Here is a 13,069-nt window from a genome sequence, read left to right on the forward strand (position 1 = left end):
CCTATAGCCCCCTATATAGCCCCCTATATAGCCCCCCTGCCCCCTATAGCCCCTATACAGCCCCTATAGCCCCCCATAGACCCTATATAGACCCTATATAGACCCTATATAGACCCTATAACCCCCATATACCCCCCCATACGCCCCCTATAGCCCCCTATATAGCCCCCATGCGACGTATAGACCCTATATAGACCCCATATACCCCATATACCCCCCCATACACCCCCTATAGCCCCCTATATAGCCCCCATGCGACGTATAGACCCTATATAGCCCCTATATAGACCCTATAGCCCCGCCATACACCCCCTATAGCCCCCTATATAGCCCCCCATGCCCCCTATAGCCCCTATACAGCCCCCATAGACCCCCATACGCCCCCTATAGCCCCCTATATAGCCCCCATGCCCCCCATAGACCCTATATAGACCTTATATAGACCCCATAGCCCCCCATACACCCCCCTATATAGCCCCCATATCCCTTATAGCCCCTATATAGACCCTATAGCCCCCCATACACCCCCTATAGCCCCCTACAGCCCCCTATAGCCCCTATACAGCCCCCATAGACCCCCATACAGCCCCTATATAGACCCTATAGCCCCCTATATAGACCCCCTTCCCCCTATATAGACCCTATATAGACCCCCTATAGCCCCCTATATAGCCCCCATACCCCCAATAGCCCCCTATAGCCCCCTATACCCCCCCTATAGCCACCCTATAGCCCCCCCTTTTCCCCCCCCTCCCCTCCCCATACAGGCGGGAAATTCCCCACCAGGCCACGCCCCCTTTCCCCTCAACCACGCCCCCTTTCCCCTTAACCACGCCCCCCATCTCCCCTCACCCAATAGGATCCTCCTCCTGGGTGGGCGTGGCCTCCCCTCCCCTATAAAAGCGGCGGCGGGGGCCGGCGGCCGCCATTTTGTGCCATGGCGGCGGCGGCGACGGCTCCAGCGGCGGCGGCTCCGTTCCCCAGCGGGGGGGTCTGGGGGGCTCCGGGGGGGCTGGCGCCGACCCCCCCCCGCTATTTCACCTTCGAGCCCCCCCCCGGGCCCAGCGGAGCCCCCAGGCCCCGCCGCAGGCACCGCCGCGTCCTCTACCCGCCCGCTGTGAGTACCTCGGCCTGGCTCTGAGGGGGGGTTTTGGGGGGCTGGGGGGCCCCCCCCCCCCTTTTTATACCCCCGGGGAGCCCAAATTTGGCCTGGGGGGGGGCAGGAAGCGGCTCATTTCCTGTGGGGGGGAGGGGGGTGAGTCACAATTCGGGTGACTCAGCCCCGCGTGGAGCCACGGGGGGGGAAGGGAGGGGTGGGGGAGGGTCAAGGGGGTGATTATTGCCCCCCCTCAGGGCAGTATTGCCCCCCCCAGGGCAATTAATTGCAATTAATTAGGGGTTAATACCCCCAAATCGTTTTGGAAGCTAAGCAGGGTCCGCCCGGGTTTCCTCTTGGATGGGTACCCTAATGAAAACTCCATGGGGTTGTAACCAGGAGGGGGATTTTTACCCAAATATTGTTTTTTTTTTTCCCAAAAAATTTCTAACCCATATGCAGGGGGGTGTAGGGGTTAATTATTGCCCCCCCCGGGGCAATTAATTGCAATTAATTAGGGGTTAATACCCTTCCATCGTTTTGGAAGCTAAGCAGGGTCCGCCCGGGTTTGCTTTTGGATGGGTTCCCTAAAGCAAACTCCATGGGGCTGTAACCAGGAGGGGGATTTTTCCCCAAAACTACATTTTTTTTCCCCAAAAATTTCTAACCAATATGCAGGGGGGTGTAGGGGTTAATTATTGCCCCCCAGGGCAATTAATTGCAATTAATTAGGGATTATTACCCCTGGATCGTCTTGGAAGCTAAGCAGGGTCCGCCCGGGTTTGCTCTTGGATGGGTTCCCTAATGAAAACCCCATGGGGTTGTAACCAGGAGGGGGATTTTTCCCCAAATCGCGTTTTTTTTCCCCAAAAAACTTCTAAACCATGTGCAGGGGGGTGTAGGGGTTAATTATTGCCCCCCAGGGCAATTAATTGCAATTAATTAGGGGTTAATACCCTTGGATTGTTTAGGAAGCTAAGCAGGGTCCGCCCGGGTTTCCTCTTGGATGGGTTCCCCAACGTGATCTCCATGGGGTTGTAACCAGGAGGGGGATTTTTCCCCAAATCATGTTTTTTTTTTCCCAAAAAAACTTCTAATCCATGTGCAGGGGGGGTGTAGGGATTAATTATTGCCCCCCAGGGCAATTAATTGCAATTAATTAGGGGTTAATACCCTTGGATCGTTTTGGAAGCTAAGCAGGGTCCGCCCGGGTTTCCTCTTGGATGGGTTCCCTCACGCGATCTCCATGGGGTTGTAACCAGGAGGGGGGATTTTTCCCAAAACTACTTTTTTTTTCCCCCAAAAAATTCTAACCCATGTGCTGTGGGGTTATAGGGATTAATTATTGCCCTCCCAGGGCAGCATTCCTGCCCCGGGGGCAATTAATTAGACTTAATTAGGGATTATTACCCCCAGATCGTCTTGGAAGCTAAGCAGGGTCCGCCCGGGTTTCCTCTTGGATGGGTTCCCCAACGCGATCTCTACAGGGTTGTAACCGGGGCTTGGAACTTCACCAAAAAATGCCTTTTTTTCCCCCAAAAAATGAATTTCTAACCCAATTTTTTTAATTTTTTTACCTCTTTTAGGTGCGAAGGCCGCCCCCGACGGAGGAACCGAGCGCAGCCAAGCGTTTGCTGATCCTGCTGCTGGCCGTGGTGGGCGCCCAGGTCTACAGCGCGCCGGGGGACGCGGCACCCACGGTGACACCCGAGGCGGCCGTGACCCCCCCGGTGACACCCGACGTGACCTTGAACCCCCCCTCTGTGACCCAGGAGCTGCCCAGGACGGCGGTGACAACGTGCCCACCCAACGGGACCCTCGTAAGGACGCACTTGGGGGCACCCATGGGTGCCTCCTGCCCGCTGCTGCTGTCGCCCACCCTGGACCCCCCCAACGGCACGGCCGGGGGGGCTGCCCGCTGAGGGGGGCCACCCGGGACCCTCCCCACCTTTTGGGGTGACCCTACAAGATGTCACCAGCACCCCGGGGTGGCACCCGTTGGACTCATGGGAGCGACGCCCAGCACCCATGGGTGCCCCCCGCCTGGCCCTCGGGGAGGCACCCAGCACCCCAATAACGTTTTGGGGTCAAACACTACGATATCAGGACTTTGATGGTACTCAGCACCCATGGGTGCCCCTACCTCACCCTCGGGGCCGTGAGCCTCGGGGCTTCCCCTCCCCTCCCCCCCCCCCCCACTATTTATTTATTGTATTTATTTCTTGGTTATTTAATTGGGGGGGAATTATTTAATTTGCGGGTTATTTAAGGCTATTTAATTCGGGGTTATTTAACGTGATTTCGGGGTTATTTATACCATAACTTATTTAACACGAGTCGCTGCTGTGTCGTCATTCGAGCTTTGCGTCGCACCACAACTCCCCAAAAAAGAGAAATTTCATGTTTTCTCCCCCAAATTCCCAATTTGGGGGGGCAGAAGACCCTAGAAGAAAGCACCGTTTGGGGTAAAAAGCACCATTTTGGGTAGAAAACGCGGTTTTGGGTAGAAAGCACCACTTTTCATCGCGAGTCGGCCGTTTATTGAACCGACCCGGGATACAAAGTCACACCAGAAAAGAACAACAAAAAAAGGCAAATATTCTATCATTTTTTTTAAAAAAGGGGCTGAAATCAGCCCGGTTTGCTCCCGTTTTGGGTGTAGAAAGCGGGGAATTGGGCAAACCCAGCACTGCGGCTCCGCACAAGGTAATAAATCGAGTCCAAAACGTGATTTTCAGTGCTGGTTTCTTGTGCAGGTGGCCCGAATCTGGGCTTTTTTCCCCCAAATCCAGCGGGAGCATCGCTGCGTGGCCACCGGAGGGCCAAAACTTTGTGAACAAGACACAAAAAAACGGTATAAAATAACCCAAAATTGCAATTATCGTCTGCTGACAGCAGACGGGCCTGCCACCCCCCACCCACCCCCTAAAATAAATCCACGTTGGGGCAGAAAAAGGGGGAAAAACCCCAAAAAAGCCCTTTTTCTGCTTCAGTTCTTGAACGTTCCCGAGCGCCGCCCTTTGGGGACAGTCCTGGGAGATTTGGTAAATCCACAGGAGGAGGAAAAACGGGGGGGAAACGGGTCAAAAAAGGGAGTAGGGTGGCCCCATAAAATGGGGGGGGACCCCGAGAGGTGCCCCAGGGTGGGAACAGCCCGAGTCCTGCTGGAAATGTGCGTTTTGGCTGTTTTTTACCCAAAAAAGGGGCAACGGGAGGGGAGGGGGGCTGGTGGGTGGGTGGAGAGGATGAAGATGGTGAGGGTGGGGATGAAGGGGTTGAAGATGATGGGGATGAAGATGATGATGGTGAAAATGGGGATGAAGATGATGGTGAAGATGATGGGGATGAAGATGATGATGTCAACAGCGATGGCTCTGGAGGTGAGGATGATGATGATGGTGGGGATGAAGATGGGGATGGAGACGCTGATAATGATGGAGGTGAGGAAGATGATGGTGAGGATGATGAAGATGAGGATGGGAGTGTTGATAGCGATGGAGGTGAGGATGATGATGGTTGGGGCCAATTGTGATGAAGATGACGATGGTGAGGCTCAGGGCGATGAGGATGATGATGGAGGGGATGATGATGATGATGAAGGGGATGAAGATGAAGGGGATGAAGATGCTGATATGGCGGTGAGGATGATGATGGTGATGACGGTGAGGACGAAGATGATTGGGGCTGACGATGATGAAGATGATGATGGTGAGGATGACGAAGATGATGATGAAGATGATGACGGTGAGGATGATGATGATGGTAGGGGCCATCGATGATGAAGAGGATGATGGTGAGGCTCATGGCGATGAAGATGATGATGGAGAGGATGATGATGATGATGATGGTGAGGATGACGATGGGGCCGGAGGGGCCAATCCCAGACCCCCTTGTGCCTGAGACCCCCCCGTGCCCCCCTCTGTGGGGGGGGTCCCGCGACCCCCACCCCCACTCAATTCAATTGATGAGGGAGGAGGCCGGGGGTGCCCCGGGGGGGGACGCGGCCGGGGGGAAGGCGGGGGGGGGGAAGGCGCGGGTTGGGAACGGGAGGGCCCAGGGCAGCTCCAGGGGGGGCAGGGGCAGGGCGGCGGGGGCGGCGGGGAAGGGGGGCAGCGGGGGGGGCGGGGAAGGCGCCAGGGGGCAGCGGCGGGGCCGGGGTGGCGTTGGCGTTGGCGATGGCGTTGGAGATGACGTTGGCCATCGCGTTGGCGTTGGTGATGACATTGGCGTTGGAGTTGACGTTGGCGTTGATTTTGGCGTTGGTGATGACGTTGGCCATGGTGTTGACGTTGGCGTTGGCCATGGCGTTGACGCTACCGTTGACGTTGGTCATGGTGTTGGTGATGGCGTTGACGTTGGAGTTGACGTTGGATTTGGTGTTGACGTTGACGTTGGCGTTGGCCATGGCATTGGAGTTGACGTTGGAGTTGGAGTTGACGTTGGCCATGGTGTTGACGTTGACGTTGGCGTTGATTTTGGCGTTGGTGATGACGTTGGCCATGGCATTGACGCTACCGTTGACGTTGGCGTTGGCCATGGAGTTGACGTTGGGGTTGGAGTTGATGTTGGATTTGGCGTTGATGTTGGCCATGGCGTTGGCGTTGACATTGGCGTTAATTTTGGCGTTGGTGATGCCGTTGGCCATGGCGTTGACGTCAGTCATGGCGTTGGCGTTGGGGTTGACGTTGGGGTTGGTGATGGCATTGACGTTGGTGACGCTGTTGACGCTACTGTTGACATTGGCCATGGCGTTGACGTTGGCGTTGACGTTACCGTTGACGTAGGCGTTGGCGTTGGCCATGGCGTTGGCGTTGATTTTGGCGTTGGTGATGACGTTGGCCATGACGTTGACGTTGACGCTGGCGTTGCCGTTGGCCGCGGCGTTGGCCTTGCCCTTGTCCCCGGCGTGGGTGCGCTGGTGCCGGTTGAGGTGGGAGCTGCGGCTGAAGCACTTGGCGCACTCGGGGCACTTGTAGGGCTTCTCGCCGGTGTGCACGCGCCGGTGGATGGTGAGCTCGGAGCGCTGGATGAAGCTCTTGCCGCACTCGGGGCAGCCGTAGGGCTTCTCGCCGAGGTGGGTCCGCCGGTGGGTCAGGAGGTTGGAGGAGACGCTGAAGCACTTGGAGCACTCGGGGCACTTGTAGGGCTTCTCCCCGGTGTGCATGCGCCGGTGGATGGTCAGGTCGGATTTTTGGATGAAGCCCTTGCCGCAATCGGGGCACTCGTAGGGCTTCTCCCCGGTGTGGATGCGCCGGTGCTTGACCAACGCCGAGCGTTGCCCGAAGCCCTTCCCGCACTCGCCACACTTGTAGGGTTTTTCGGGTGCCACCGCCACGCTCCCAATCCCCCGTCCTTCCTCCTCCTCCTCCTCCTCCTCCTCCTCCTCACCGCAATCGGGGCACCGCGGCGGGGGGCGCCCCCCGGCGTGCGCCCGCTGGTGTTTGAGCAACGCCGCGCCGTGCCCGAAACACCACCCGCGCTCCCGGCACTTGGAGATCCTCCCGCGGCGCTGCTGGGCGCCCAAAAACCCTTCCGAATGTTTCGGGCAGCGTTCGGCGGCGCGTTCGGCGGCGTGGATTTTGCGGTGCCGCTCCAGGTGGGAGCTGACGCTGAAGCTTTTGCCGCACTCGCCGCACGGGTACGGCCGCTCGCCGGTGTGGACGCGGTGGTGGCGCTCCAGGTCGGATTTTTGGATGAACCCCTTACCGCAATCCCCGCAGGCGAAGGGGCGCTCCCCGGTGTGAATTCGGCGGTGCTGGGTGAGGTTGGACCCGCGGCTGAAGCTCTTGCCGCAATCCCCGCACCGGTGCGGCTTTTCGGCGCCGTGCGTCTTGCGGTGCTTGCCGAGCGCCGCCCGCTGCCCGAAGCCCTTCCCGCACTCCCCGCACCGAAACGGGGCGCCGGCGGGTGCCAAAACCCCAATTTCCCCCCCCCCCGGCTCCGCCGAACGCCCGCGGGGTTGGACCCCCGACCTCCCGGCGACGCCGGCGTGGGTTCGGCGGTGCCGGTCCAGGTGGGAGCTGACGCTGAACCTTTTGCCGCAGTCGCCGCACGGGTACGGCCGCTCGCCGGTGTGGACGCGCCGGTGCCGCTCGAGGTCGGATTTTTGGATAAATCCCTTACCGCAATCCCCGCACCGGTGCGGCCGCTCCCCGCTGTGGATCCGCCGGTGCTGGGCCAGGTTGGAGCCGCGGCTGAAGCCCTTGCCGCACTCGGCGCACCGGTGTGGCTTTTCGGGGACAACGACAGTGACAACGGTGGTGGCACCGCCGTGGCACCGCCGGGATTTTTTGGTGGTGGTGGTGGCACCGTGGACGCATTGGGTGCACGGGGTCGCGGTCGCCGAATTTTTTTTGGCGCCGCCGCCGCGCCGCTGGGGTCTGCCGGGGGGCTCCGCCGGTGGGGACGGGGACCGCGGTGCCGCCTCCTCGGTGCCTCCTTGAGGAATTTTGGGGGGGGGTGGTGTTAAAGATCCCCCCCCAACCGGGACCCCCGCGCCGGGACCCCAAAAGTTGAGCCCCGGTGTTGTTTCGACCCATCATGTCTGAATTTTGGGGGGTTTTGGGCTCGTTTTGGGGGGTTTTGGGCTCGTTTTGGGGGGTTTTGGCCTCGTTTTGGGGGTCTAGGTTTGAATGTGGGGGGCCCTGGTCTGAATTTGGGGGGGCCTGGTCTGAATTTGGGGGCCCTGGTTTGAATTTGGGGGGCCCTGGTTTGAATTTGGGGGGGCCTGGTCTGAATTTGGGGGGGCCTGGTCTCAGTTTTGAGGTCCCCGCCCTGAATTTGGGGTCCTAACCCTGATCCCGTGCCCAAATTTGGGGTCCCAGGCCCAAATTGGGGTCCCTGGCCTGAATTTGGGGGGCTCACACCCGAATTTGGGGGGCCCAACCCTGAATTTAGGGTCCCGTCCCTGATCTTGTGTCCAAATTGGGGGTCCTAGACCTGAATTTGGGGTTCCGGGCCTGAATTTGGGTGCCTGAGGCTAGATTTGGGGGGGCCTAGACCTGAATTTGGGGTCCTGTCCCTGATCCTATGCCCAAATTGGGGTCCTAGACCTGAATTTGGGGGCTCAGGCCCAAATTTGGGTGCCCAAGGCTGGATTTGGGGGGCCTAGACCTGAATTTGGGGTCCCAGGCTTGAATTTGGGTGCCCAAGGCTAGATTTGGGGGGCCTAGACCTGAATTTGGGGTCCTGTCCCTGATCCTGTGCCCAAATTGGGGTCCTAGACCTGAATTTGGGGGTCCCAGGCCTGAATTTAGGGTCCTGTCCCTGATCTTGTGCCCAAATTGGGGTCCTAGACCTGAATTTGGGGGGCTCAGGCCCAAATTTGGGTGCCCAGGGCTGAATTTGGGGGGCCTAGACCTGAATTTGGGGTCCTGTCCCTGATCCTGTGCCCAAATTGGGATCCTAGGCCTAAATTTGGGGGTCTCAGGCCCAAATCTGGGTGCCCGAGGATGAATTTCGGAGACCCAGCTCTAAATTTGGGGTCCTATCCCTGATCCTATGTGCAAATTGGGGGCCTGGGCCTAAATTTGGGGCCCTATCTGTATTCCCATGTCCAAATTGGGGGTAAAAAGCCTAAAATCGGGGTCCCACCCATGTTCCTATGCCCAAATTGGGGTCCCGGGCCTGAATTTGGGGTCCCATCCCATTCCCACACCCAATTTTGGGTCCCCCCCACCCCAATTTGGGGGGTCTCACCCTTTTCCCATCCCCAAACTCAAGCTCCCATTCCCCACCTTGAACCCCCCCCCAAATTTAAGTCTCTCCCCCTCTCCCCCTCCCCTAAATCCCCCCCAATCCCCCCAAACTCCAACCCCCCCCCAAATTCCAACCCCCCCCCAAATTCCAACCCCAAACCCCAAATTCCAACCCCTCTAAATTCCCCCCCAAAAATTCCAACCCCCCCAAATTCCAACCCCCCCCCAAATTCCAACCCCAAACCCCAAATTCCAACCCCTCTAAATTCCCCCCCCAAACTCCAACCCCAAATTCCCCCCCAAACTCCATCCCCCCCCCAAATTCCACCCCCACACCAAACTCCAACCCCAACCCCAAATTCCAACCCCAAATTCCACCCCCCCCCAAATTCCCCCCCCCCAAAACTCCCCCCCCCAAACTCCAATCCCCCCAAACCCCAACCACAAATTCCAACCCCAAACCCCCAAAATAAAAAATTCGGGGAGGGGGATCTCCCTAAATTTTTCGGCTCCCACCTCCATCCCGGGGGGGTCGGGGGGCTCTTTTTCGGCCCCTTCCGCGCCCCCCCCTGGCCCTGCTCCCGAACCAGCTCCCGCAGCATCTGCTCCACCCGGGTGCGCCCCGCATTTTGGAGGATCAGCCCCAGCTGGCGCCGCAGGGACCCCCCCGACCCCCACCCCAAATTGGGCTGCGAGGGGGGGGCGGCCTCCGAGGGGCTGGGGTCGCGGGCGGCTTCGGCTCCTGATGGGTTTGGGGGGGCAACATAAGTTCGATACCCCAAAAATGTACCCCAAAAATTCAAAACCCCAAAAATGTACCCCAAAAATTCAAAACCCCCCAAATTTACCCCCAAAAGATCACCCCAAAAATTCGATACCCCCAAAATTTACCCCAAAAGTTCACCCCAATAATTCACTACCCCAAAAATTTACCCCAAAAGTTCACCCCAATAATTCACTGCCCCAAAAATTTACCCCAAAAGTTCACCCAAAAATTTGATAACCCAAAAATTTACTCTAAAAATTCAGCCCCAAAAATTCCTTCACGCCAAAATTTCATGCCTAAAATTCACCCCGGAAGTTTGACACCCCAAAAATGTGCCCCAAAAATTCGATACCCCAAAAATTTACCCCAAAAGTCCACCCAAAAATTTGATACCCCAAAAATTTACCCCAAAAAATCGATACCCCAAAAGTTCACCCAAAAATTAGATACCACAAAATTTACCCCAAAAGTTCAGCCCCAAAATTTCACACCTAAAATTCGCCCCGGAAGTTCGATACCCCAAAAATTTACCCCAAAATTCACTACCCCAAAAGTTCACCCTAAAATTCAATACCCCAAAACTTCACCCGCCCTAAAAACTCCCCCACCCCAAAAACTCCCCCTCAAGCTTTACTAGCCCCCAAAATGTCATCCCCAAACTTCACCCCAAAACCCGCTGCGCCCCGCATTTTGGAGGATCAGCCCCAGCTGGCGCCGCAGGGACCCCCCCGACCCCCACCCCAAATTGGGCTGCGAGGGGGGGGCGGCCTCCGAGGGGCTGGGGTCGCGGGCGGCTTCGGCTCCTGATGGGTTTGGGGGGGCAACATAAGTTCAATACCCCAAAAATGTACCCCAAAAATTCAAAACCCCAAAAATGTACCCCAAAAGTTCACCCCGAAAATTTAATACCCCCAAAATTTACCCCAAAAGTTCACCCAAAAATTCGATACCCCAAAGGTTTACCCCAAAAATTCGATACCCCAAAAATTTACCCCCAAAATTCGATACCCCAAAGGTTTACCACAAAAATTCGAAACCCCAAAAATTTACCCCAAAAATTCACCCCAAAATTCGATACCCCAAAAATTCACCCCAAAAATTTACTACCCCAAAATTTACCCCAAAAGTTCACCCAAAAATTCGATACCCCAAAAATTCCATGCCTAAAATTCGCCCCAGAAGTTTGACACCCCAAAAATGTACCCCAAAAATTCAATACCTCAAAAGTTTACCCCAAATTTACCCCCCAAATTCACTACCCCAATAATTCACCCCAAATATTTACTCACCCCAATAATTTACCCCAAAAATTCACTCCTAAAATTCAATACCCCAAAAATTCAACCCAAAAATTTACCAACCCCAAAAACTCACTACCCCAAGAATTCATCCCCAAAAATTACCCCAAAATTCACCCACCCCAAAACTTCACCCCATAACTTCACCCCAAAAGTTCACTAACCCAAAATTTACTAACCCCAAAAATTCACCCACCCCAAAAATTCACTAACCTCAAAAATTTACCCCAAAAATTCACTAACCCCAAAAATTTCACCCCAAAATTTACTAACCCCAAAACTTCACCCCAAAAATTCACTAACCCCAAAAATTTCACCCCAAAAATTCACCTGCCCCAAAAATTTACTAACCCCAAAACCACCCCAAAAATTCACCCACCCCAAAACCTCCCCCACCCCAAACCCACACCCCAAACCCACCCCCCCCACCCCAAAATTTTTGGGGCCCCCCCCTCACCGGGCAGCATCCCGCGGCGCCGCTGGGACTCGGCGAAGGCGGCGATGCGCGGCCAGCTGATGGCGATCTCCTCCGCTGGGGGGGGGGCAGCTCAGGGCGATGTCCCCCCCCCCAAAAAAAAACCCAAACACACCCCCAAAAAAATCCAACACCCCAAAATAAAATCAAACACCCTCAAAAAATCCAAAACCCAAAAAAATCAAACACCCCCCAAAAGAAACACCCACCAAAAATATCCAACCCCCCCAAAAAAAAATCCAAAACCCCCCAAAAAAATCCAACACCCAAAAAAAATCTAAAACCCCCCAAAAAAATCAAACACCCCCAAAAAAAAATCAAAGACCCCCCCCAAAAAAATCAAACACCCACCAAAAATATCCAACACCCCCCCCAAAAAAATCCAACACCCCCCAAATAAAATCCTACACCCCCAAAAAAATCAAACACCCTCAAAAAAATCCAATCCCCCCCCAAAAAAAACCAGCTCCCCCCCAGAAATAATCCAACACCCCCCCAAAAAATCCAACCCCCCTCCCAAAAAATCCAACACCCAAAATCCAACACCCCAAAAAAAAACCCCAATCCCCCCCCAAAAAAAACCAATCCCCCCCCAAAACAAATCCAACCCCCCCAAAATAATCGACCCCCTCAAAAAAAACCCCAACCCCCCCAAAAAAATTCAACATCCTAAAAAAAAAACAATCCCCCCAAAAACAAATCCACACCCCCCCAAAAAAAAAACAACCCCCCCAAAAAATCCAACAACCTTGAAAAAAATCCACCCCCCCCAAAAAATCCAACCCCCCAAAAAGAATTCAACACCCCCAAAATATCCAACCCCCCCAAAAAAAAATCCAACCCCCCCAAAAAATTCAACACCCCAAAAAAAAACCCAACCCCCCCAAAAAATCCAACCCCCCCAAAAAAATTCAACACCCCAAAAAAAAATCCCAATCCCTCCCCCAAAAAACCCCAATCCCCCCAAAAAAAATCCAGCCCCCCCCAAAAAAAAATCCAATCCCCCCAAAAAAAATTCAACACCCCCAAAAAAATCCAACACCCCCCAAAAAAAAAGTCCAACCCCCCCAAAAAAAACCAACCCCCCCCAAAAAAATAAATTAACCAAATTAACAGCAAACCCAACCCCCCCACACACCCCCAAAATTTTGGGGTCCCCCCCCTCACCCAAGGAGATGACGTTCTCGTAGTTCTCCTGCATGGTGCCGGGGGGGGGGTCCCGGGGGGGGCCCCTACAACACAAACCCCAAAAACCACCCCAATATTTGGGGACCCCCCCAGGGCCCCCCCATTATTTGGGGTCCCAAAAACGACCCCATTATTTGGGACCCCCCCCAAAAGCCCCCCCATAATTTGGGGTCCCCAAAAGCCCCCCCATTATTTGGGACCCCCCCAGGATCCCCCCTTGAGCCCCCCAAAACCCCTTTAACCCCCCCAAACCCCCTTCGACCCCCCCCCATTTATAGGACCACCCCAAAACCCCCCCAAATCCCCCCCAAATCCCCTTTAACCCCCCTTAACCCCCCCAAAAACCCCTTAACCCCCCCAAAAAAACCCTTAACCCCCCCCAAACCCCCCCCCCATTTATAGGATCACCCCAACCCCCCCCCATATCCCCCCCTCCCCCCCCTCTCTCCCCCCGTACCCCTCCCCAGTTACCTCGTTCCTTAAGGGGGGGGGCGAATTTAGGATTCCGGGTGGGGGGGGGGGAGGATTTCGGGTTTTTTGGGCTCCCCC

At 55.7% G+C, this 13,069-nt stretch overlaps 2 protein-coding genes across 2 annotated transcripts; one reads left to right on the forward strand and one right to left on the reverse strand.

Annotated features, from left to right (window-relative positions):
• Positions 1-4,586: 4,586 nt before the first annotated feature.
• Positions 4,587-4,996, forward strand: LOC137849067 (uncharacterized). Its single transcript, XM_068668547.1, has 2 exons — positions 4,587-4,749; positions 4,832-4,996. The coding sequence occupies exons 1-2, from the start codon at positions 4,591-4,593 to the stop codon at positions 4,994-4,996; spliced, it is 324 nt and encodes a 107-aa protein (XP_068524648.1). The 5' UTR covers positions 4,587-4,590.
• LOC137849066 (zinc finger protein 665-like) lies at positions 4,911-9,547 on the reverse strand. The gene is made up of 2 exons (XM_068668546.1): positions 9,310-9,547; positions 4,911-7,534 (listed from the first exon to the last, which is right to left on the reverse strand). Exons 1-2 carry the CDS (start codon positions 9,419-9,421, stop codon positions 5,049-5,051), a joined length of 2,598 nt encoding a protein of 865 aa, XP_068524647.1. The 5' UTR covers positions 9,422-9,547; the 3' UTR covers positions 4,911-5,048.
• Between the last annotated feature and the right edge of the window lie 3,522 nt (positions 9,548-13,069).

Source organism: Anas acuta, unplaced genomic scaffold (genome assembly GCF_963932015.1).
Source record: "Anas acuta unplaced genomic scaffold, bAnaAcu1.1 SCAFFOLD_413, whole genome shotgun sequence".
Classification (NCBI taxonomy): domain Eukaryota; kingdom Metazoa; phylum Chordata; class Aves; order Anseriformes; family Anatidae; genus Anas; species Anas acuta.

Excerpts from the sequence above, each read along its gene's own strand:
- LOC137849066 (XM_068668546.1), bottom strand. The coding sequence starts at position 9,421 with ATGCGGGGCGCACCCGGGTGGAGCAGATGCTGCGGGAGCTGGTTCGGG. Across the intron at positions 7,535-9,309 it reads CCGACCCCCCCGGGATGGAG|GAGGCACCGAGGAGGCGGCA; the intron begins GTGGGAGCCGAA and ends AAATTCCTCAAG.
- LOC137849067 (XM_068668547.1), top strand. The coding sequence starts at position 4,591 with ATGGAGGTGAGGATGATGATGGTTGGGGCCAATTGTGATGAAGATGAC. Across the intron at positions 4,750-4,831 it reads TGGCGGTGAGGATGATGATG|ATGATGACGGTGAGGATGAT; the intron begins GTGATGACGGTG and ends ATGATGATGAAG.